General features: G+C 40.4%; 1 protein-coding gene and 1 pseudogene across 10 annotated transcripts in view; one reads left to right on the forward strand and one right to left on the reverse strand.

Moving 5' to 3' along the window:
* Positions 1–870: 870 nt before the first annotated feature.
* The window catches only part of RESF1 (retroelement silencing factor 1), a 31,093-nt gene continuing 5,154 nt past the window's right edge, over positions 871–26,809 (reverse strand). The window contains exons 4-9 of one of the 10 annotated variants that reach the window (XM_057701893.1): positions 22,468–22,595; positions 19,097–19,316; positions 15,863–15,924; positions 5,404–10,453; positions 4,033–4,116; positions 872–1,602 (exon numbers count right to left, since the gene is read on the reverse strand). In XM_057701893.1, coding sequence (XP_057557876.1) covers positions 1,436–1,602; positions 4,033–4,116; positions 5,404–10,396 — 5,244 coding nt within the window. In that variant the 5' untranslated portion in view covers positions 10,397–10,453; positions 15,863–15,924; positions 19,097–19,316; positions 22,468–22,595 and the 3' untranslated portion in view covers positions 872–1,435. Of the gene's footprint in view, positions 1,603–4,032; positions 4,172–5,403; positions 10,454–13,504; positions 13,761–13,800; positions 14,027–15,862; positions 15,925–19,096; positions 19,317–22,467; positions 22,596–26,809 lie in introns of those variants that run through there. The other 9 variants (XM_057701895.1, XM_057701896.1, XM_057701898.1 and 6 more) reach the window with 9 other exon arrangements.
* LOC130833991 (MARCKS-related protein-like) lies at positions 16,095–17,059 on the forward strand (annotated as a pseudogene).

Consider the following 26,809-nt stretch of genomic DNA (forward strand, 5'->3'; position numbering starts at 1 on the left):
ACATAACACTGTAAAGCAACCATACCCCAATTTAAAAAATGGACAACCAACAAGGAGCTACTATATAGCATAGGGAACTCTACTCAGCATTATTTAACAATCTAAATGGGAAAAGAATTTGAACAAGTATAAATACATATATAAATGAATATGCTACACACCTGAAACTATCACAACACTGTAAATCAACTATATGCCAATGTAAACTAAAAAAATTTTTAAAAAAGAACACAATGACCAATATAATGACCACTAATACCGATGGTTTGGAACCACTGCATGGCCTTGACTGGTGCTATGCTGCCAGTGTTACCAACCACTGCTTTTCTCACTGAATCTTCTACGAACATCAAACATCAGGATAAGCACAACGGCTTTTCCTATGGAAGCATGCTGCTTAACATTTTGAGAAGCTCAGTCTTCTGAGGTCTTCAGAATATATTTTTAAAGCTTGTGATAAAATATACATAAGAGTTTACCATCTCATGGACTTTTAAGTGCACAGTTCAACAGTGCCAAGAATATTCACACTAGCGCAAGTGAAAATATACATCCATTAAACAACTCCCCATTTATCTCTACTCCCAGAAATCTAGTTGTAAAATGTGTGAACTATGTAGCATTGTTTATGAAAACAGCACATTTCTACTTCTAGTAGTTATAAAGCCCAGAGACACTTCAAGTTATATTTTGCCTTCCTTGCAATTTCCTGAACCTAGTAAAGTTTTTGCTCTTCTTATAAATGAACCTGAAAATATCTACTTGTGACAGCTTAATTAACATTTCTCCTCTTAAAAACATCTTTCTAAAAGGTGCTCTGTTGTGAGGGTAGGATATCAAACACAAATCAAACCGTTTCGAATACTTTTTTAAAAATAAATGTTTATTTCAAGTATGAAAAGTAATGTTTAAACATTATCCAAAAATTGTGTTCAGTTTAACAAGTATAAAACAAGACTTCCGACAAAAAGTTTACAATTCGGTACAAAATACTTAAGAATATACTTTGACATTCACAGTGAGCATTTCTGAAAAGTAAGTTTTGCTGGTAAGTTTTAGAAACAAAAGTACAGTCTCAGAGGACAAGTCCTTAAATAAGGAACAGGCCTCCCTTACGATGGATAGCTAGCATTTCAAAACAAAGATTTGTGTAATAATTCCTTTTAAAATAATGGCAAACTTGGTTTAATAATGTCAGAATTCAATACCTTACGGATTCCCTGACAAATACCATCTATTTCTTATGTCTGCTACCCACAAATAAGGCTCTTAAGCCAATTTAAATAATTTCAATGATATGCATAACCTCAATGGTAACCATTGAGAAATTTTATCATGGCAATCTGAGTATTTCCAGGAAAATATTTTGAACAGATAGTGGCAGAAATTTTCTTGTAGCAATTACAGAACCATCAGAAGAATTAATGTCTCAAAGTTATTCTAAAGGACTGCTACCAAGACTTCTGCTTCTCTTCTCCATGTACATCTTTTTGTAGGTTTGAAACATTGCTTTTGAATCTTTTACTGGGTTTTGTAGTGTCTCAAATTCATCTGCACTGAAGCTTCTCTTGGAGAGTCCTGAATTAGCCAAAACATTATCACCTAAGGAAACAAAATTTTCATTTACTTTATTACTTGTAACATTCGTGACCAGTAAACAATCAATATAAATTGGAAAACATGCGATGTTCTCTGGGATAAAAAATCAGGGAAAGAGTTTATGTGACAAACTATGCCTCAACCTACAGAATTATAAAGTATATACATAGGACATCTTGCCTCTCCTTTGGGGGCTGTTTTCTAACCTCATCCCCATCTTCACTGCCCAGGGCTATTCTGCTCTACCTATACCCTAGCCCAATAAAAATCCAATCATTTGCACACTATTATGAATGTGACTTTAACAGCCATCTAAACCAGCAATATAAAAAGCACAAACGCAAGCCAGTTCCAAAGAGTAAACAGAAAGAACAGCTTGCAAATTCTGGCCTTGCTATGCACTAGGTATTCTAAGAAATATCTGTATTTTTCCATTTCTTTAGACTATCTCAGTATTGTCATTAGCCTCACTATCTCTTTTTTGATGTGCCCAGCCAGCTTTTCCTCTGTGCATTTCTAGATGTGCCTCTTTATCTCAGAAGCTGTTCCAATTCTGAATTCCCATACTTTGCATTCCTGCTCTAGACATTCCTTTCTGAGTAAGTCTTGCTTTACCCTCTTCTGCCTGGGTGGGTCAAGTACTCTGTCCTCTTATTTTTTTGGTAACAGAGGATGGTTACTCTTAATTACCTGTTTCAAATTCCTCTCCGTTCACATCAGCTTTCTGTTCTGTCACCTCCTCTTCTCCTACCTTACCCTGACAGTTTCATGACTTGCTCTACCTACACTGCAAACTTTGCCACCAAATTTAGGTGTGACTTATCTAAAATGTATATTTTATAGCTGTCTGGGAGTTCATGACATTTGTTTTTGTCATATTTTGCGCTGGTTCTGGTTCTCCAGCCTTTTCATCTTGGTATGTTTGGTCTTTCATGATTTCCCTGGGTCTCATTAGACTTGTTTCTTGGGCTTTTCTCTCACACTGCTGCAGCTCTCAATGCACCTGGGCCCTGCTCTGTCTTTCTCTTTGTGACCCTGAGTACCGATGTCCCACCTCCTCTGTTTATTCCTCATCTGTCGGCAGCTATTTTCACATCTGTCAGCTCATGCTGCTTCCTGAGCCTCTCTGGTCAACCTGTGCATGCACCTGTCTCCTGAGTATTCTCAGATCCAGATTCCAGTTACACCTCTCAACTCTGAGGCAAAACTTCTGTCCCACCCATTTCCAGGGAACTTTCTTGCCCCAATCTCCACACCCACTTCCATCTTTCTCATATTCTACTTCCTGTGTTTCAACTTTAGGAATGTGTTTTCTGCTCTCTCACTCATTCACTTTCCCCTCTTTCGGTTGTCTTCTTGTTCTAATCAAGAATGCACATTTCTTCTTCCTTTGATTCTATGATTCAGCTGAGGGTTTTTTTCACTATATGTATCTTCAATGCATAAGACTCAGTTTCTACATGCCTGCTTACATGTTTGTTTAAGCTCTTCCCAATTCTTGTCATAGTTCTTCTCTTGCTTCTCTTTATTGTTGCTCATGGCAAAATTCTGCTTCTCTCAATTTTCAAGAGACTATAAACTCTTCTTTGTATGTTCAATTAACCAAAACTAAAATATAATCCCTGAACTCTAGGTTCCAGTTCTAAATGCAAAATCCTAAAAACAAAATATACTCATTCCACTAATTAAATCAGATACTAAAAACTCTGGTTTTCTGGCTGGCCCTCAGCCCAAATCCCTCCCCAATAAGCAAGCAAGCAAGCAAAGAAACAAAACTAGAAGCAAAAAGTCTCATCATCAAAATAACTCAAATTCCATACTTAATGAACTTTGAAGACAGGGACATGTTCAAGTTCCTGTTCAGTTACTGATTGTGTAACTTTAGTCAAATGATCTAAACTCTCATTGATAAATGGGAACATCTTTGTCTACCTGGTATTGAGAATTAAATGAATTAACTTGCAAATAATCTAATCTAGGGCTTGGCTAACAGCGTATGGCCTGTGGGCCAAGCCCGGCCTCCAGCAAGTTTTGCTAAAGTTTAATTGGAACACAGCCCATACTCATTCATTTGTACATTTTCTATACAGCCATTTTCTCACTACAATGTTAGAGTTGGGTGTTTAGGAAGAGACATTATGATCTGCAAAACAATACTTACTGTGTACAGTCTACACAGAAAAAGTATGCCAACCCCTTGTCTAAGTCATTGTGATGACAATTTTCCTGTTAAAAGGAAACAGATCACTACTTCTCTGTCCACAGCATAATGGAAAAAATAGAATGTCTTCCTACCATTCATACAAACACTGAATCATTTTTTTAAAGAAAATGGATAAAAACCAAACTCACAATAGTTTCATAACTATAATCCAGCTTATATATGACAGAGTGCCAGGTAAGTAAAATCAAAACTTAAACAGACGGTTTTACCTATTTCTTGGTTGGCTTCCGGCATCCTTTTCTCCTCAGTCATACATTTTAACCAGTCTTCTTTTGTACTTTTTATTCCTGAAACTATTTAAATATTCATTTTCAGATCTCTAGATATTGCTATTCATCTCTTTTAGTACTATAATGAAGGAAAATCATGTAAGCCTAAATTAGATTTTAAGACATTAGATATATTCACACATAACTCTAAAGAGGGCCTTGAAAAATGCTTTCTCCCATATGAAGTGCCTGAATCTCACAATTTAAGTTTATCTTCACTATGTAATTATGTTTCTCCCACTTGGGCTGGATACCAACACATCTCAAGGTATTTAAGGGCACAAGAGACAGAATGTACCTCATACTGTTGCTGCACCCACTTCCAAAGTTTCTGTTACAACCAGGCCCTCAGATTCTAAGGATTTAGTTATAACAACCAAGTGTAATCACCAATACTTTACAAAATGAATTTTATACTCTATATACTCATATATCCCTACCACTTTCCAAGAAAAAGCACCTCATTTACACTGTAACTTTATGCACCCCAAGAAATACTGTCTTTAAGCAGCACAGGAGAAACTAGGAAACTAGGATTTGCATTCAAATCTTTTAGTTTTCCAATCCGGATTTCTCAACACAATTTTTACATATACGATCCACAACCCCTAAATGTTCCCTTACTACAAGTGAGTCCTCTATTTTCTCCTTCCCTCTTACACTACACTGATAAGTCTATCCTTCGGCTAACCAAGTCATGATTTCCATTCTGGGTTTGGTAACTCAACACTGGAGTACCGCTTCCATGATCCTCCCATTGCCTAGTGCATGAGTAGACTACAAGGTACCAGTTTTAACTTTAGTGATAACACAGTCACCAACTGCTTCAAAGATAACAGTAAGCCAAACCACTTCCACGTGTACGAAAAGACTTCATTAACAATTACATACCTCCTAATATTTAAACCAAAATTTCAAATTCAATGGGCTTTGAAATTGCAAGCCCAAAAGAGAAGGAACAAAAGCCAAGACTTTAAATAATGTATACCTGATACTTTTCTGACTCAGCTCAAAGAAATGTTTTTCACTCCTTGATACAAAAGGAAATCTCTGTATTTGGCAAAACTTACACTTTTGTATACCTCTTGTCATCAATGTGAAGGCAGTATAATTTACAGTAAGTGGGACACAGACTTAAAACAAACATTGCTCAATGCACCGTAAGGTTACTGAGGAAGCCAAATACTAAGTAAAGGCAAAATACATTCAAGTCTCTCCTAGCTACCCAGATATCGGGAGAGGTGCTCTGCCACTTGCTGACCTATAATGTGTTACCACGCTACAGACACCATCACAAAAATCATACTGGACCTTGCACAGGGGCTTGCTCCTTCCTAGGGGTAGGCTGCAGATCCTTCTGGTCTTCAACAGGGTTTGTATTCTTAAACAGGCCCTCTGGACATAATTTAAACTCCAGCATGCTTAGTTTTTCTGTGGTATCTTTCACAGGTAAAAGGCTCTTAGGTTTATTTTCTGGCCTCTTCTCTTTATTAAGCTTCCTGGGTGAACTGTCTAGTTTTGTGAGACAAATGCGCTCACGTTCAGTGCATTTAAATGCAACTCTGTTCAGATACAGTTTCCTTTGATCCTTTGTTTGGGAACCCATTTGGCTGAATTCAACTTCATTATTTATGTTATTTAAATTTTTGTCTAATTTGGTTTTATCAACCCACATTTTATCAGGTTGCTTTCCACCAACTGTTCCTTTAATATTCCTTGAAATGTATGTTTTAGACTCCTTGGAATGATGGGTTTTGAGGTTTTTACCATGGCTTGTACCAATACTGAATGATTCCTTAGAGGTCTGTACACTGCCATTGTGTCTCTCATTTGATTTCCCGCAACTTCCTACTCGCATATAAAGTTTACTGGACTTCATATACTGAGAATCACATGGTACATTTTTCAGATAGTTTTTCTTTAATGCTTCTTTATGCTTCTGCCTTGATAAATACTCCTTTGGTGATATAACTCTATTAATTTTAGATGAGCTATCCTTAGAGCCTGAGGACTTAAGGCTTGACACTGTCTTTTCTTTAATCCTGGCTCTTTCATTTGTGGTTGAGAAGAGGTTACAGAATTTAAAGGCAACACCTCCCACATTCTTACTCTGCTCTTGTTTATCATATTTCTTCCTCTTTATCTCTGAATCAAGTATGCTTCCTTCATCTAACTTCCCTTTTTCCAAAACTTTTTGTTTAGAGCCACCTGCTTTCAATTTTCTCTTTTCTGGTGATACTGACTGTACCAAAGAACCATTCTTCACATGCAAATCTTTATTTTTACTTATCAAAAAGCCCATCTTCGGTTTTAGTGGTCGTAAGTTTTGTGCCATGAGCTTCCTCTGCAGGCTCTCTTGAGAAAATTTTGTAATTTTATTAGTGGAGTGAAAAGTTATCTCATGAAATTGCAGTTTTCTTTTTCTTTTCTGACTCTGCAAAGAATCTGGTTTTTTATCACCTTTGGATAAAAACTGACCAGATAATTCTTGCTCTGTCCTTAGTGAGCTGTTATGCTCTGATTTAGATTTATCTTTTATATTCCTGTTTTGCTCTGTTTCAGGAAAATGCTTTTTCTCAACTGGAGTCGGAGGAACCTTTGGCTGATTGTGTGGAGGACTGTTAAATGCAACAGGAGCAACTCTGGCAGAGGTCCTCTCTGCTGGTTTATACCTGTTAGCTTCCGAAGGAGAATGTGGATCTTTCCCTCTTTCTTTCTTTGAAGCTGAGTTCTTCATGGAGTTGCACTGGCACTGAGGTACTCCTTCATAAACCATAGAGAGCCACCCCAACGCACAGCAGCGGATATCATCTTTTTCCGAATCTGGTGTTACAGAATCACAGTTTTCGTCAACTGTGCATGCTTGTGCGTCACACTGGTTCCCTTCTTTTGTGACAGGCATTTCTTTCTGAGGTTCTGTCAGTGTGTCTACCTCATTGGGTGGATCATCTTGTTCAGGAAATAATTCTTTCATCTGCTCTGAGTTTAATATTGTAATTTGTATCTGATCTGTTGAGTCTTTTGAGTCACAACCAATTTTATCACAAGTTTGAGCTTTTGAGATTTGGTCTGCCACTTGTTGGACCACAGAACCTTCATGCATGTTCACAGGTTCAATCCCATAGGGAAACTCTTTTAAAAGTTCTGACAGCTGATCATGCAGGTATAAGGGTGTCTTATCACCGACACTCTCATCTGTTGTCAGATCCAGGGCAGTGTAATCACAAGACATATCAGCTTCCTGAGGGCAGCCATCCTGCTGAATAGCAGCTGATGAACACACGTCATGAGCCACGCCTTCATTTTTAGTGACATGCTCCAAACTGCTTTCCTCTAGAATTCCACTCTTTGCTTCAACATACTTCAAGGTTGAAGGTTCTGGAGACTGCAGTGACTTCGACTGATCAGTTATTTCGTGTGAAACATCTGTGCACTGCACAGAATTATCTTTTTGAAAGTCAGAGTCTTTATTTTCAGTGATGTTGTCTAATTGTCCATTTTGCTGTCTACTATTCATCACTTGGTGATTGGGTAGAGGTTTCTGTGGCTCAACCTTCTGCAAAGGGGGCAGGTTAAATATCTTTGCTATTTGGGAATTATAAGAGGTATCACCTTCAACAAGAGAACAGATATTGTCAATATGTAATACATCACTGCCCACAGTATCAATGTCTTTTGATATATATGAGGCTTGCTGTTCACTCACGGGATACTGGGTATCTGGTTCTGATCTGCTTGGTTTTCCTTGACTGGTACTGGGTGTGCCTTCTGAATTAGTATCAGCTGACTCACTTTGCTTGTTCTTCTGAATTAGTGGGAAAATCTTGGTGCTTGTGGTACTTGTCACTGGTTCATTAACATTCACATTCAAAGCAGCAGTATTTTCTGTCACTTTATTTTGTAAGCTACAAACACTGCCTTCTTTAATAACTGGATACACTGTTTCAGGTAAAGTTTCAGGTGTCATACCTTTGACAGACAATGTTTTGACATCTGAAAGAATTAACGGTGACACTACAGCAATCCCCTTTGCAGTAGTTGCTCCTGAAGACTCATAATTCTGTGCTACCGTTGACAAAACTGTTTCTTGTGAGCTGTTTACAATCTTATTCTGAGAATTTCCCACAGCTGAAAACAGACTTTTCTCACAGATGTCCACAGGCTTTGAAATTCCAACTGCTGTTGTGTTTGTTTCTGATTCATTACACTGTTTTTCTTCTGAAGGTTGCTTTTTCCACAGAGAAAGACATGTTGTTAGCAATTCCATGGAAAAGGGAGGGTCACTTTTAGATGATATTCCATTTAAGGATTTACACTCTAAGCAAGAAGAGTTGTCTGAAATCTTGGCATTTATATTACAAGTACTTGGAGTACCTGGAGTTTCCATGGTTTTCAAATTCAATTGGTTACCGGTGTTTTGGGTATTTGGATTCATTTCAAAACTATGCAGCTTAGAATCGTGAATATGTTCAGTAGTATCTTTTAATAATTTCTTTTGAGGTTTATCTCCAGATGCAAGTAAACTGAGAATTAGCCTATTTTTATTTGGATATTTTGAAACATATTCATTTAAGGACGAAGACTGAGGAAGAGAAGTTGTTTCAGAATTTGTTGGCACGTTCTGTGCAACCTTGACAAAATTTCCCGGTGAAAATTGGGTGTTATTTAATGTTGCCTGGGTAATCTCAACAGTTGATGTCTTTAAAGAACTCACAACATCCAAATCATGTAACTGTTCTGGTATTGCCAACTTTTCTGAACAGACAGAATTTAGTACAACAGAACTGAGGTGGTTAAAATTTCTGTCCTGGAGGTTGGAATTCAATGTACTTTGTGTTCTACTTGTTTCTTCTGCAGATTCCATTACCATTGGTAGTTTATCCTCCACATTCCCTGGAGTGACTAGGGTTACCTGTGGTCCAGACTGGATATGGGCAGTTTGTTTCAGAGACAACCCAGAATTTTGAGCTGATTCACTGTAAGAGGTATTAGTTGTTTTAATACAACCTGCTGCCATTAAAAGACTTTTATTAATTTTAATTTTCCTTGCAAGGTCCGAAAACTTCTTTTTTATTTCTACTAACGTTTTAATATCTCTCACTAACTTTTCTTTGGTGGCGCTTGTGTCCAGTATTTGATGTGAAGTTTGATTTCGAGAATCCACTCTTTTCTCTTGATTATTTTGAGCAAGAGCCTGAACACCATCCACAGAAGATCTAACAGGCTCATTAAAAGGCTGACTGACGTTGGTATTTACTCTCAAGTTACAGGAATTTCCCATCGTGCTGAAATTTTCATTAAGGTTTTGCCACTGCTGTTGAAAGCCTCTACAAAAGTCTTTCCTCATTTCAGATAAGTGCGTTTTTTGACTTTGAGGAAATTCCACAGGAGAGTGTTTAACAACATGCTGAGTACTCTGCAGAGGCTGGCTTGTATATCTACAGTCATAAGGAGGAGGAGGAGGTCTTTTGTCAGTTTGAGTAACTGCATATTGATATGATGGCACAGTTGCAATCTGCTTTGACTGTACACACAGTGCAGAATTCGGAGATTGACTGTTTTTAACTTGTAATGATACAGATGACATAGGGTTTTGTGTCTGAAGAGCAGGATCTTGTAGAAAGCTTCGTGATGAATAACTGTACTGCTTTGGAAGTGGTCTGTAATCTGGGTATGTCAGTCCACTGGATGCACACTGCTGTGCCCAATCAACCTGCTGCTCTGATAAAGGTGGGTTAAATCTCGGGTTTCCTTGGTAAGTTACAGGAACTCTTTCAGAATTAGAAGGGATCATTTGTAGTTGCATAGAATAGGTATCTGATGTTAGAAACTGATTCTGCAATGCATGTGCATTGGGCATATTTGTTCCAAAACTAGTCTGCTGAGATACAGTTGTTCCTGTATGAGAAAGCACAGAATTCCTCATTGGCGAATTCAACCATACATCTTGTGTGACTCCCGAAGACATCTGCAAATCGTGATTTAGTTGTTTGGGTCCTGTAACATTCGTATATGTTATTCTTTCTACTGAAGTTTGTGAGGTCACAATGGTCCCACTATGCATATCAGAAATAGGGATTTGTTGAGGAGTTTTATAATTTCTGATGTTGAGCAGTGGCTGTGAAACTGGATTTGAATTACTGAGAAACAGGCATGGTTTCTGGTTACTTCCGGGATGGTTTAAAGAACTTTGAGATGTTGTGGTAAGTGTGTTTACTAAAGCTTGCTCCAAAAAATTTGATGCCGGTTTTTTAGGATACTGTGGTGGTAAGGCGACACTCTCGGATTTTGCATTCCAATTCATTGTTGCTTTGATCCAGCAGCAGTGTATGAAAAGCCAGCTATTTTGAATGTCAGCAATCTGTAGGAAATAAAGGTCTTCTATTAAAGAGCTGTTTTGCCTGGTCAGAATTTTCAAGATAAGTTTCTTAGTTTACCTTATCACCAATGCTGACTATGTCTATCAAAATCCCTGGAACCTCAGACTAGACAAAGCCTCATCTTTAATTTGGGTAAGAGGAACAGCAAAAGGAAGATGTAGTAATAGATATGCCAAATGTCAACAAAATTTTCTGGGGGGTTAAACAGAAATGCATTCTACCCAATATACCTACTTAGTATTTTGTTTGTTACACTTAAGAAACAATTACTTTCTGCATTTATTTATTGTAACTAGCTCTTTATTCTAAGTAACCCATGATCACAGTAAAAAATAAAATTTTTTTAAAAATCAAGCATATACTAAAAAGCCCCCTTGGTGTACCCCCCAAAAAATAATAAATTAAAAAATAATAATAATAAATTCAGATATAAACTCAAAAAAATAAAAATAAAAAAATAAAAAGCCCCTACTACTGTCCTTCTCCAAAGTCCAACTCCCTAGGGGTATCCAATGTTACCTTTTCTTTCAGAAAATTTCTATATATGAAAAGAACACCAACACATAAATGAAACCTCATCTTTTAAGACAAACCATACTGTCTACAGTTAGTCTGATTTTATTACTATTCCTAGGATATCTTATCATTTCACTACACACATATCAACCTCAATGTCTGCATAACATTCCACTTTATGGGTATGCCACCGTTTAATCGTTTCTCTATTTTTTAAAAAAATTTATTTATTTATTTATTGGCTGTGTTGGGTCTTCATTGCTGCGCACAGGCTTTCTCTAGTTGCTGCAAGCAGGGGCTATTCTTCGTTGCAGTGTGCAAGCTTCTCATTGCAGTGGCTTCTCTTGTTGCCAAGCATGGGCTCTAGGTGTGTGAGCATCAGTACCTGTGACACACAGGCTTAGCTGCTCTGCAGCATGTGGGATCTTTTCAGACCAGGGATCAAACCTGTGTCCCCTGCATTGGCAGGTGGATTCTTAACCACTGCACCACCAGGGAAGTCCCCCATTTCTCTATTGATAGATATTTGGCTTTCTTAAGTTTCTGTACTTATAAACTATCCTACACTAAGCATTCTTCTATTTATTCTCTTATATTTGTGCTGAATGTTTCTGGAAATTCCTACAAGTGAAATCAATATGTCAAAAGACATTACAATTGTTTTCATCAGCAGTGACAAACTGCCTTCCAGAAAGATTGAAATAATTTATACTCTCACCAACAGTACAGGGTTGTATCTAAAAACAGACAAATCTATAATGATAATAAATGACAGGGTAAACAAAGTTGACTTAAACATAACAGCATACACCAAACAACTGCAGAATACACATTCTTTCCAAGCGCACATGGAATTTTTGCCAGTACTGACCACATGTCTAGGGCATGAGCAAATCTCATTTTTTAAGGATTACAATAATTCAGATTAATTCACAGTGGAATTAATCTAGAAATTGTAGAAAAAGGACCTAGGAATCTGCCAGATAATTGAGAAATAAAGAATGCAGTGAGCTCTAGTGTCTCTTTCTCTAATTATTCAATAAGATAGCAGTCCTACTGAATGAAATGCCACCCTTAATGGCCTCATTTAACTTTAATTATCTCCCTAAAGGTCCCATCTCTAAATATAGTCACACTGGAGGTTAGAGCTTCAACATATGTTTGGGGGGTGGGGGGACCGCATGGACAAGACACACAATTCAATCCATAACAAGCTCCCATCCCCATTATAACATAAGAGTTGAGGATAATTTATAACATCAAATAGACTTCTTAAAAAGAAGACTGGGAAACGATCTGTGCATTTATCATACAAAGTTAACAATAACAAGTTAATCCAGGGAAAAGAGTGAAATAAAACAATGAAAAAAGAGATTCAAGAAGTCACAAGTTGGTAAAGGATAAAAATCAATAAGCCTCTGACAACACTGATCATTAAAAAAAAAACCAAACACTATATTGGGAAAGGAGGCTATCACTAGATCCTACAGACATTGAAATGATAATGTATTTATCTTGAGTACTACTTCAAAACACTTAAAATTTAGGTGGAATGGAGAAATTCCTTGAAAAAACATACCCTACCCAGAGCTGACAGAATAAAAATACTGTATCTCTTTAAAGAAATTATATCTATAATTAAATATCTTTTCAAAGAAAACAGCAGGCCCGTGTGGCTTTCCTGGAGTGTTCTACTGTTTATGGAAGAGATAATCCAATATAACCTCTTTAAAAGGATAAAAGAGGGGCCACTTCACAGTTTATTTGCTGAGCCTATCATACCAAAGCTGAAAAGGACAATTAAGAAGGCAATCTCACAGAAACAAAAGCCCTAAGCAAAGTATTAGAAAATCAAGTGCAGTGACACATGAAAAGGGCAACGTGGTAATCAAACTGAGCCTACTTCAGGAACACAAAGGGTGTCGCTGAAAATTAACCAAAGTAATTACATTATAATCATTTTCAAAATCATATGATCATTTCAAGAGATATAAGAACTTTTGATAAAATTCAATTAAAATTCATTAAAAGAACTATTGTATGAAAACCAAGAATAGAAGTTTCCTTAATTTTGATAAGTGGTAATTTCAAACATTTAGACCAACAGTAATAATTGTTATTATTAATAATAAATAATTTAAATAAAGATGCCACTATCACCCACTTCTGTTCACTGTTGCACTGGAGACCTGAGAAAGTATTAAGAATTGGGAAGGAAAATACAAAACTGACTCTTCATAGAAGTTATGTAGAAAATCGAAAACAATTTGTAGATCTTTTAGATCTATTACACTATGGGTCATAGTGTACTCAAACTAGACTGAAGAAGGCACGTGTTACCATGTGTGTTATTTCTTGGTGTGATTCTTGTGAATTTTATATGTTTATTTATGTATTTGCTCATAAGTTATACAGTAGGAGGGAGCCTTTTGAGGTCTGGTGTCAGGTATGATACCAGCCTTGACTGGAGACGGACTCCATGACTTAGGAGGTTTCATTTTTTTTCATTGCTCTACCTGAGCCAAGACTGATCTGTGCATGCTGGCAGGAAGAGGCAGCATTTTGGGGATCTCCTGCCAAGTTGACCTGAAATGACATCTAAAAGGAGAAAGTTGACACTGAAGCTCTTTCTCTCCAAATATGGACATTCTGGGGATCTCCAGTCGAGCTGACCTGAGGTGACACAGTTGGCATTAGAAACTGTCCCCCTCCCAAACTGAACATCTGGTCTTGGAGATAACGTGCTCCTGGGACTATAAATATGGGTGAGCTGGGACTGTATGAGTTTGAGACAAGTCGTACTCTTTCTTACTTCATCTCTTTGCGGAGGATCCATTCACCAAGGCACTGGCCACCAGAGGCTCTGCCTGAGTGGGGACAGTCTTCACTCCATCGCTTGTGACACAGTAGTAATCCGGACCTGCTTGAAAGCCTCATTGAGGAGACGAGTGTCTTGAACCAACTGGACTTTTCCATTGCAGATGCATGGACTTGCTTTGTTACAAGCACTTCGTGCATTTTTACATACATATTTCATCCTGCATTTTTACATACATATTTGCTTTCTATTTCTCCGCTTGCTTCTCCTCACTTATGTGAAAGTCAAAATTCATTGATGAACTCTGTTTGTCCTGACCTGTCACTTGATTAAGGTAGTAAAGAAACCTTCCTCTCTCTGAGAGTTTAATTTATCAGGGAGCCAAATCACCCTCATCCAGCACGATAGCATGCACATTTTGGTTTAAAAACAGGTCCTGAGAAGAAAGGTTTGTATATTCCTCACATTCCCAGGAAAGCTCCTTAATAAGACAATTGATCAGGGAGAAGTACAATACAAAGTAAAAAGCAGTACTAAAAGAGTTAACATAGGACTTCCCTGGTGGCATAGTGGTTAAGAATCCGCCTGCCAATGCAGGGAATTCGGGTTCAATCCCTGGGCTGGGAAGATCCCACATGCCACGGAGCAATCAAGCGCATGCGCCACAGCTACTAAGCCCATGTGCTGCAACTACTGAAGCCTGTGTGCCTAGAGCCCATGCTCTGCAATGAGAAGCCACCGCAATGAGAAGCCCACGCACTGCAAGGAAGAGTAGCTTCCCGCTCACCACAACTAGAGAGAGCACGTGAGCAGCAACCAAGAGCCAATACAGCCAAAAAACTAAAATAAACATTTTTTAAAAAGGGAGTTATTGATAAATTCCCAATAATTTCCCCTATTTCTTATGTGAGCTTGGGGGTGGGAGGCTGTTACATACTGAATTCTGTCCTCCCAAAATTCTTATGTTGAAGTCCTGTCCTCCAATGTGACTGTATTTGGAGATAGGGCCTTGAGGGAGGCTATTAAGATTAAATGAGGTCCTAGGGTGGGGGCCTTAATCCAACAGGATTAGTGTGCTTATAAGAGAGACAACCAGGTGTATACACACAAGAAGGACCACGCGAGGAGACACAGAGAAAGTCTGCAAGCCAAGGAGAGAGACCTCAGGAGAAACCAAACATGTTGATCTTAGACTTTCAGACTCTAGAATTGTAAGAAATTTATTGTTTAAGCTACCCAAGCTGTGGTTATTTTGTTAAGGCAGCCCTGGCAGACTAATACAGAGCCTATGGGTAGGAAGAGAAATGCTCTTTACAAGTAATCCGGGGTTGTTGGGTTTTTTCCCCATCTCTATTCTTTGCTGGCACAGAAAAAACTGAAGCCTGGAAAACCAACCTTGGAGTACCTAAATTAACAGGAGGGAGTTAAGGGACCTCCCTGGCGGTCCAGTGGTTAAGACTCTGTGATTCCACTGCAGGAGGCACCAGTTCCATCCCTAGTAGAGGAACTAAGTTCCCAGATGCCACTTGCTGCAGCCAAAAAAAAAAAGACCCTTTTCCTACAGTCTCTACTTTTGGATACAATGTATTTTCAGACCTTTTGAAGATATGTTTTAATGGAGATTACCAGAAACAGGATTTCCATGGTCTACAATTTTTCTTGGATGGACTTCCCTGGTGGCTCAGCGGTTGAGAATCCACTTGCCAATGCACGAGATATGCGTTCAATCCCTGGTCTGGGAAGATCCCACATGTCACAGAGCAACTAAGCCTGTGTGCCACAACTACTGAGCCTGTGCTCCAGAACCTGCGAGCCACAACTACTGAGCCAGAGTGCCACAAGTGCTAAAGCCTGTGCACCTAGAGCCCGTGTTCCGCAACAAGAGAAGCCCCAGCTTGCCACAACTAGAGAAAGCCCGCACACAGCAACAAAGACCCAACACAGCCAAAAGTAAAAATAAAGTTTAAAAATTTTTTTCTTGAAAAAATAAACTCTTTTGCCCCCAAATCTCCACCCTGCCTTATCACCCCTCACCTGTGACACCCATGACACTTACCTAACAAACTCCAACTATGGCTGAACTTAAGAACCTCTTTGCACAGGAGTAGCCAAAGTTTTCTGGGGGAAAAAAAAAAAAAAATCACACAAGCCCACAGAATGAGTTTACACAAACATCAACAGTGCTCAACAATTCTACTTCATTTGGTTGAAATTCTGTTTATATTAAAGTAGTGTTATTTTCCTGTTCTTCTCTCCTCCCTGGTCCCCAGCCACCCCAACCCATACACATGCTCCCCCTACTCAGTTGCTTCTATTTCAGCGGGAAAAAACAGCACTATCCATCATCCTACTGTCACCAAATCTACAAAACACAGCCTTGTAAAAGTAATCTGCATTTACAGTATCAAATCCTCCTTCCGGGGCATTCGGGCGTGGCTGCGGGCCCAGCCAGCGGATCCGGCGAGGAGCGGGGGTGCAGCTCCTTTTCCCCCCAACACTCCTCCCCCTCAGGCGCGAGCCCCACCCCTTCGCCGGCCAGGCCCACCCGAACTATCCCCTGCGGCGCGAGCCCCGGGTGGCTCCGCGCCACCAGCAGAACCCCCACCACGGGCAGCCGGAGCGCCAAGGCGCCCCAGCGCGATGTGACCGCCGAGGAGACAGCAGGTGCCTCCCCCGCTAAGGTCAACAGACAGGAGAAGGGCCACGTGAAAAGCAATGGAGACTTACCCCCAAAGGTGAAGGGGAGTCGCCCCCCATGAACAGAAAGGAGGCGGCAGCCGGGGCCAGTGGCGATGTCATCGAGCCGGCACCCCCTAGCCAGGGTGCTGAGGCCAAGGGAGACCCCCCCCCCAAGAAGAAGAAGAAATTCTCTTCCAAGAAGCCTTTCAAACTGAGTGGCCTGTCCTTCAAGAGAAATCGGAAGGAGGGTGGGAGTGATTGTCTGCCTCCTCACCCACAGAGGAAGAGCAGGAGCAGGGGGAGATGGGTGCCTGCAGCGAGGAAGGCGCTGCCCAGGAAGGGAAGGCTACCACCACCCCTGAGATCCAGGAGCCCCAGGCCACAGAGCCATCCACTCCCTAAGGGCCGGCAAAGTGGCCCTACTCCAGTGAATGAGCAGAATGAGCAGCTGGGTGGGGGCAGGTGGGTGATCTCTAAGCTGCAAAAACTGTGCTGTCTTTGTGAGGTCACTGCCTGGAGCTGGTGCCCTGGCTGCCTTCCTGTGCCCAGAAAGGAAGGGGGTGTTGCTCCCTAGCCACTTCTCTCTCCTCTCCCTCCTGTGGATTCTCCCATCATCCATCTGGTCTTCCTCTTAAGGCCAGTTGAAGATGGTCCCTTGCAGTTTCCCAAATTAGGTTAGTGATGTGAAATGCTCCTTGCCCCTGGCCCTGCCTCCTTTCCTGTTCCCACCCGTGCAGAAGGCAATTGCTGGTTTTCTTCCCCAATTCTTTTCCAAGCAGGTTCTGTTTACTCTCCAATCCCTGAGCCAGATGTGGGGGTGCCTACACTCCCAAACCCTGAGTGTCCAGCCTTCCCCTGTTGAGTTTTTAGTCTCTTGTGCTTTGCCTTACAGTAGCACCTGGGCTGGGGAGGACACTGCCCCTGTCTAGGTTTTTATAAATGTCTTAACCAAGTTCAAACCTCCAGCTTGTGAATCAACTGTGTTTCTTTTTTGACTTGGTAAGCAAGTATTACGCTTTGGGGGGGGGGGGGTCTGCAATGTGAAACAGCTTCTTGTCTTTTTTTTTCCCTTCTCATTGTTGTAAATAACTTTTAATGGCAAAACCACAGATTTGTATTTTTTTTCTAACTGCTAAAACCATTCTCTTCCACCTGGTTTTACCGTAACATTTGGATAAGGAATAAATGTCATCCCTTAAATTAAAAAAAAAAATCCTACTTCTGGGCATTCCCTGGTGGTCCAGTGGTTAGGACTCAGTGCTTTCACTGCCAAGGGCCCGGGTTCAGTCCCTGGTTAGGGAACTAAAATCCTGCAAACCACACAGCATCCTACTCCCCTTCCCTGTATTCCCAGTATCAACCTGTCTCTACTGGATTCAGTCAATTACACATGCACTGGCGCACGTGCGCGCGCACCCCCCACCCCCACCCCAGACACACACCAGGATTGCTGTTACTCAAAAAACACAACAAATAACCTCACTGGGCCCTACATTCTTTAGCTCTCCAGCCCCCTTCACACCAGTGATAGTCTTTTAACTTGGTTAAAAACCACAAATCTAACATTAGATTTTAAATGCTTAACACCTTTAAAGGAAGAAACAAAAATTACGTTTATTAAAAATGGGCTAGCTAACCATATGCTGTTTCCAATAAGCATAACTTTGATTCAAAGATAAAAACAGATTGAAAATAAAAGGATAGGGCTTCCCTGGTGGCGCAGTGGTTAAAAAACCACCTACCAATGTGCAGGGGACACAGCTTCGAACCCTGGGCCGGAAAGATGCCACATGCCATGGAGCACCTAAGCCCATGCACCACAACTACTGAGCCTGTGAGTCACAACTATTGAGCCCGCGCACCGAAATGCCTAAAGCCCATGATCTGCAACAAGAGAAGCCACTGCAATAAGAAGCCCGCACACTGCAATGAAGAGTAGTCCCTGCTCTCTGCAACTACAGAAAGCCGGCACACAGCAACAAAGACCCAATGCAGACAATAAATAAAAAATAAAATAAATAAAATCTAAAAAAAAAAAAAAGTATGAAAAAAGAGGGACCTCCTGGGTGGTCCAGTGGTTAATACTCTGCACTCCCAATGCAGGGAGCACGGGTTAGAGCCCTGGTCATGGAACTAGATCCTGCATGCCACAACTAAAAGGTCCCAGGTGCCACAACTAAGACCTGGTGCAGTCAAATAAATAAATACATAAATATTTTTTTAAAAAAGGATAAAAAAAAGATATCATGCAAACAACAGCCACAAGAAAAGCAGAATGACTAATTATCAGAAAAGAAACTAAAACAAAAAATGTTACTAGAGATAAAGATGGACATTTTACAACCATAAAACAGTCAATCCATCAAGATATAACAACTACAAATATATACGCACTTAAGAGATCATTAAAACACAAGAAGCAAAAACACAGACAAGTGAAAAACAGGCAATTCACTAGGAGTCAAAGACTTCAATTCCCCACTTTCAATAGTGAACAGAATTGGCAGGAAAAAAAAAAATCAACAAGGAAATAGGTGTTCTGGACATACTATATACACCCATATTTCTAGTTTCCAGTGGGGGTTTAAAAAAAATCAAAAAACTAGAGTACCTTAGATTGTAGGTTAGGGCACAACAGTCCATTGGTTGCTCTGTAGTTTTAAGCTTCTCTCCTCTCTGGTGGTTACTAGGATTGGTTCCAATAGTTCATGTACTCTTGTCAGGTGCAAAAGGGTCCACAAGCAGCCCAGTGACAGGTGCACATGCCAGCAAGCCATCAAAGCACTGGATTCTTATGTTCTGTTGTGGGGAATCCTCCCAACTATGAATAGCTATAGGTAAATTAGCAAATAAATAATGATCCTTGATATAGCCGGCACAAAGTTAGCCTCTACTAACCCACCCAGCTGGCTGTAGGTTTTATGGTTTGGAGAACAAGCAATACTAATATGTGGATGCTGATAAACCGGTGGCCCTCACCGGGGAGGGGAGGCAAGCAGCCTGGGTGTGTTGACACTGATAAAGTGCTATGCTCTGCATTGGGGGATTCAGAGTCATAATTCACATGCTCCTATTCCAAAGAGACAATCCATGGAGGCTTCCTGTGTGTCACCATAAAAACAGTCTTTTAAAATTTTTAATGAAAAAAAAAAATTATATCCTAAAAATAGACAAAGTCTATCTTTAAGTTTGACAGTCTTTGGATTTAAATCTTATATATATTACTACTATTACCTCCTGTGAGAAAAGTGGCTAGAAAGCAAGTCACTAAAATCCATGGCATAGGAAGTTGCGAACAGCAAGTTGTAAACTGCAAAATTAAGATGAAGTTTGAAGCTGAAAAAAAGGGAAGTGAATGGCTGCAATAGAGTATAAATGTAACAATGAATGTGGATTTTCACATAAAATTTTCATAACGACCTCACTAACCTTAAGGAAAGGCTTGTGAACTTTTTTATTTTAAAATATTCTATATCCATACAATGCAAAGAATATGGTTTAAATGGAAAGCCAGCCTTATTACAGAAAATTACAAACCAAAAAAACCTAAAAATCACACCTTTGAAGAATAATCATATTAATATTTATCTTAAACACAAATGCACAAGCACACGCAACCGCGACCAGAAAGAACTCTACCAAAATGGACCTATTACATTACGGTTTGCCATGCCAGGCCTACTTTAAGCCAGACAAAATAGCAAGAAATAGAACATGAAGGAGCAAATTAAGCCTCATCAAGAATTATTTTATATGCAAGGGTAACCATTAATTTATCAAAGACACCGGAACATTATTATATTGAAAGATAATGCTATTAAAAGCCAAAAATGACCGGCTTTTAAAAAGACGCATATCTAGGCATATCCGTGGGGTGGGATGAACTGGGAGATTGGGATTGCCATATATACAACATTACTAATAAGAAAAAAAATATCGGGACTTCCCTGGTTAAGAATCCACCTGCCAATGCAGGGAACATGGGTTCGATCCCTGGGCCAAGAAGATCCCACATATCGCAGAGCAGCTATGCCCCTTGCACAACTACCAAGCGTGCACTCTAGAAGCCACGAGCCACAACTACGGAAGCCCACGCGCCTAGAGCCCGCGCTACACAACAAGAAAAGCCACCACAATGAGAAGCCTGCGCACTGCAACAAAGAGTAGTCCCCACTTGCCACAACTACAGAAAGCCCACACGCAGCAATGAAGACCCAACAAAGTCAATAAATAAATAACAATCTTTTTTTTTAAAAGAAAAAAATATCAAATTGTACACTTCAAATATATGCAGTTTATTGTCTGTCGATTATATCTCAATGAAATTCCTTTTAAAAAAAAAAGAGAGACTATCTCAGGGCAACCAAAAGATGAGTATCTAAGGACTTCCCTGGTGGTCCAGTGGTTAAGACCGTGCATCCACTGCAGAGGGCCATGGGTTCTATTCCTGGTCAGGGAACGAGGATCCCATATGCCATGCACAGCCAAGAAATTTAAAAACAGAAAAAGAAAGAAGATGCGTATTTAGACAGTTGTCTCATAGGCTTCAATAAATATTGTCTATAATTGTTGAACACCAACTTAAAGAGAGGTCCCTATTTAAACTTCTGGATGGGAAAGTTTCCACCCCACCCTTCACACGTATCAACCATAAACATCACACGATTTCATCTGTAAGCATTTCAGTACCTCAAAAATACAGGATTTCTTAAAAAATATAATACTCTAATCACACCTGAAAAAAAACTCCATATATCTGTTCTAGTATTTTAAATTGGAACTTTCCCTTATGGCTTTAGTTCCACTTCCAATGTGTTTATTTGGAGAGTCCACTGATGTGGTTAAATTGAGGAAAAGCCAGTATTTTTCACTGAAAAGCTGATCTGCAATGGAAAAAGCTAGACACTTCTTTAAAATCAACAAAACCACAAATACAAATGTGTAAATGTAAAACCCACTTCTGAGGAATTCCAAAAGTATCAAGATTTACTCAATCTATTCCAGCTCTGGCTTTCTTGTGTCCTTAGTCATAAGAGAAATAAGGCTTATCAGTCCTTGAATTAGGTTTTCAAGAATAGACTATCCCAAATTTTCTATTTATAATACAACTCTATAAATAGTAACAGCTAACACTTGAAAATTTATGTCAAGAACTATGCTGAATCCTTTAAATACATTATCACATTTAATGGTTGCAACAAATGCACAAAGCCAAGCAGTCCTGAGCGGGAGTGCTGAGGCTTGGCAGGGTGAGAAGTCCCAGTGTAGAGCCCACTCTCTACACTGCTGCAGAGAGAAAGGAGACAAGACCGAATGGATTCTTATGCAGACTACTCAAACAGCAAAACCAACATCAGTGTCCCTCGTCCCACAAGGCAACAACACGGTGGATGAGAAAACAGGCTGCTGGGAATTGTAAACTACAGTCATTTCATAGCCTGCAGCTCTACCCCAAGGGAAGGGAGGTTGTCTTGGGTGCAACTGAAACTAGGGAGGCAGAGAAACTACCTTGCGGCTTTCTCAGGAGGCCGCTATCAACCTTTGTACCAGAAGGACCTGCGAGGTGTACTGCCAAGGTATGGGTCAGACTGAGATTAAGCTAAGCTTTGCCTGTGAAGCTTTTACAGGAAAAGAAAGGTCGTCAGAGCAGCATGGTGAAGCTGTTCACCAACGCCTCTAACTCTCCAGGGTTTCAGGAATCTAGCTCCAAATTCGATTCAGAAACACAGACCAACTCAATAAGATGTTAATTATACTTCCTCTTCAGTAACACTGTGTGAGAGTGACTGGACAGTGAGTTACAGCAGGATGATCAGGCCACAACCAAGCTCCCCACATATCCCAGAAGCCAGCAAGGTTCACCAGTCAGAACCACATGGCTTTCTCCCCAGGAGAATGGAGAAGCAGGAATACATTGCTCCCCTTTCCCTGACTGATTAACCTAATACAGCAGGGGGTGTTGGCAAGCACATGTATACTCACCATGGTGGCAGCAGCACACTCAAAGCAATGTAATGGAAACTGGGGCTTCTTAGAAAGTTTACACTACTTTCTTGTGTCTTCATAACAGAGGTCAAAGTTCAGACCACCTTTCCTAGGTGTATTATTCCCTAAAGTGGGAATCAAAGATCAGAGCACACAGGAAGAAGTCAGTTATGCTTCCTTGGAGTTCTGCCTAGCAACCCATTTGGGCCCTCTAGGTACCCACCTCAAGGAAACGTGATCCATTAGAGGGCTAGTGGTCTCAAGTATCTAGAAATCCCTGACAACTGCCTCAAGTACAGGAGTAATGTTTGCGAGGCAAATATAAGCTATTTACAATATTCTGTTGGGGTACAAACTGTATTGGGAGATAAGCATCACTTATTACAATAGGAATGAGCCAATTCTGTGCCTCATGAGGTAGATAAACTCCTTGAGTAGAAGTAAACAGTTCCCAAAATGCCTCTGAAGAGAAATCTGATAAAAATCTTTTACTCCCTGTTAGTCACCCCTGTACATTATACTGTTTGCTCTGGTAGTCCCAGGTTGTTGACAGGATTCCAAGACTGGCAACAGAGGCATTTTGTCGTCATAGGGTTAAGATTCAGATCTTATAAAACTGGGGGTTAAGATTAATGATGCAAAGAGACCTCAAGTACCAGAAGAGACATATAGGACAGAATCTACCTTCTCGTCAGCAGAGTCAGGTAAAGGATGACAGATCCAGAAAGCAGTTAAATTCAGAGCCATAAATACAGTCTAGAAAATGTATACAAGAGAGTTCTGCTTCCCCTGAATCAGGAAACCACGAGAAACCGTGACTAACAGGATGAGGTATTCAGGCCTTTGCCCAAGGACAGCTCCAAGGACATCCACTCCCAAAGTCAGCAGCTGCTGAGTTTCTAAGTGTCCTTAGATTAAGATCTTCCATTGGCCTGCAGTTATGTTGAAGATGGTGGCAACAGTCTGGGGGTAAATTAGATTAATGGTTTCTGTGTGCCCCCTACGCCCATGATTAGTACTGTCTTCCTTCCCCAGCAAGCACAGGGGAGCCAAACCAGTTTTGCTGGATGAGAAGGAATGGCAATCACTCAGTTGTGAAGTGAACAACCCCATGTTCTAAGTCACCTCAGCCAGAACACTCTGCCCAGTGACATGATCGTATAGAAGGAAAATGTAAAAACTGATAGAAATTGTGGCAGTGAATCTTTAGGGGCATAATGAAGCAGTCACCTACCGGAGATGAATTTGTCATCCAATAAACATCCTCCACTACTTCAATTAAAATAACATGTAGCAGGACTTCCTAGGTGGCACACTGGTTAAGAATTCATTTGCCAATGCAGGGGACATGGGTTTGAGCCCTGGTTCCAAAGAGACGATCCCACATGCCATGGAGCAACTAAGCCCATGCGCCACAACTACTGAGCTTACGCTTTAGAGCCTGCTCACCACAACTATTGAGCCTGTCTGCCACAACTACTGAAGCCCATGCACCTAGAGCCCATGCTCCACAAGAGAAGCCACTGCCATGAGAAGCCTGCGCACCACAATGAAGAGTATCCCCTGGCTCACCACAACTAGAGAAAGCCCGTGTGTGGCAATGAAGACCCAACGCAGCTAATAAAAAAATTTAAAACAAACAAAAAAACACATAGCAAGCAACTGAATGCAAAAGCAGATAGAAGAATCCAACTATTAGCCAGACATTAAAGAGATTTGCAAAAATACAAAACAGTGCCACTCTTATCACTACTGTTTTGTGTTGTTTTGGAAAACATGTTAATGTGTAAGGACTTTATTATTTTTAAATAAAATAATTTTTAAAAATTCCTGTTTCAGTTTCTAATGCAGTAAATATTGATGTAACCTACATAAACAAATGTTCTTTAGGATCGTTAAGAATTTTTACTGTATATAATTGCTTCCTGAGGCTGCATGTTCCTGTAGTCTCCAGCTGCAGAGAAAGCATGTCCATGCAGCTCTCATGAGAGAATCTGCCAGCACACACCTGACTTCTATGGGCTTTGCCTATGCACATCTTTTTCCTGTTGACCCTATATTGTATCCTTTGCTGAAATAAACTTTAGCCACGCGAATACAAAAATAGAGAAAAGGAACAAAACCATAAGTTCGGTCTTTGAAAAGATCAACAAAATTGATAAACCTTTAGCTGGACTGACCAAAACAAAAAACTCAGATTACTAAAATCAGGAATAAGGACATTACTACCAACCTTACATTTAAAAAGAACAACTGTATGCCAACATATTCAGATCATTTGGATTAAAAGGACAAACCCCTGTGATATTGTAATTTATAATAATACATTATTATTAGGTCTTCATCCCCATTTCTGGCACAGAGCTCCTAAAACCCTCAGATTTTCCTTAGTGAGAGTGATACTGGTATCTTTTATTGTCACTGAGGTGACTTTCTGACACACCTAAGGATGGGGGCTGGTTGCCAGGAGAACCAACCAGACGATTTTGTAGCCAAGCAGGACCCCATGTGGGCCTCCCCCATACCCTCTGCTTTAGCTCCTCTCTGAAGTAGCTAGATAATAGTATTTGATGCACATTTCCTGAGTTGTTTTGCAGATGTGAACCCCCACCCTCCACCAAATGGAGGAAATACTTGATGACCTTGAGCACAGAGCCCCAGGCCTCCTGGAGCCTAAGGACTGATAATGTCAACCCCTGTGACACCACCCTGCTGCCTCACCATCAGCCAAGCAGAGAACTGTGCACAAGAAATGACCCAACCCTCCCCCCCCCCCCCCACTGCCCGTCACCTTTAAAGATTTTTTGCTGAAAGAAACTCTTTGGGGAGCTCAAGGCTTTTCAGGGCAGGAGCCACCTCATCTCCTTGCATGGCCCTGCAATAAACCTTTCTCTGCTCCAAACTCAGACATTTCAGTTTGTTTGGCCTCACTTTTGTTGGAACTTTGAGTCGCAACCCACCCCCACCCCCGCCCCTCCCTCCCCACCCAACAACTTCAGGGAGGGAAGAGGAGCTGGAGATTGAATCAGTCACCTATGGCCAGTGATTTAATCAATCATGACTGTGTAGAGAGGTCTCCATAAAAACCCTAGAGGACAGGGTTGGAGAGCTTCAGGGTTGCTGAACACAGGATCGGGGAAGGTGGCATGGAAGCTCCACATCCCTTCCTCCCACGTACACCTCACTCTATACGTTTCTTCCATCTGGTTGATGATTCCCATTGTTAGAAAATAAAACAAAAAAGAAACAGGCCACTTGCCCCCAGGACAGCAAACTAAGATTTAGCTGCAGTTTCAACTTCTCCCAGGACTTAAATCTCCAGAATTTCTTGGTCAGCACTAGTGAGGTAACCTTGCCTGAAACAATACTTTCTTCTCTTTTGCTAATAACCTCCTTCTCTTGCTGCCGTTAAAGCCTCCCAGTTAAAGCCTCCCATTTCGTACAGCTCCTCGCGCTCCTATTTACTAGATGCGATGCTTCCTAATTCATGAATTGTTAAATAAAGCCAATTAGATCCTCAAATTTACTCAATTGAATACTGTTTAACAATATCCTTTGCAATAAACCAGTAATCTAGTAAGTAAAATGTTTCTGAGTTTTGTGAGCCTCTCTAGCAAAGTAATTGAATGGGAAGGGGGTGTCTTAGAAACCTCTAATCAGTCAACCAGAAGTTACAGGTAACAACCTGGACTTGAGACTGGTGTCTGCAGCTCAACGAGAGGGTCCTGGGAACCTTCAATCTGTAGCCAGTCAGGAGCACAGGTGACAACGTGGGCTTGTGCATCTGGAGGGTGGGGGAAGGCAACTTGTGGGACTGAGTCCTCAATCTGTGGAATCTGATGGCACTTCCAGGTAGATAGTGTCAGAATTGAGTTGAATTGTAGGACACCCAACTGATGGCCCCAGAGAACTGCTTGTTGGTGGTGTTGGGGGAAACCTCCCCCCTTACACACGTTGGAATTGGGTGTAGAATCCCAAAAAACACACTGACCAAAACTGAGTCAAGAAAATATACGAAATCGGAACAGATCTATAAAGAAACTGAATTAGAAACCAAAATACAACTCAAAAAGAAATGGTTAGTCCCAGATGGCTTTGTGGTGATTCATACCAAAATTTAAACATTTAAAATCCGCTCTACAAACTCTTCTAAAACATAAAAGAGGGAATACTCCAAAAAATCAATTTTTAGGCCAATACCAAAATCCGGGGGGGAAAAAAAAATCACAATAAAACTACAGACCAATCTGTCATGAATATAGATGCAAAAATCTTCAACAAAATACTAGCAAACCAAACATAACAGCATATAAAAATAATTAAACACCATGACCAACTG

The sequence above is a fragment of the Hippopotamus amphibius genome, chromosome 12 (genome assembly GCF_030028045.1).
Source record: "Hippopotamus amphibius kiboko isolate mHipAmp2 chromosome 12, mHipAmp2.hap2, whole genome shotgun sequence".
Classification (NCBI taxonomy): domain Eukaryota; kingdom Metazoa; phylum Chordata; class Mammalia; order Artiodactyla; family Hippopotamidae; genus Hippopotamus; species Hippopotamus amphibius.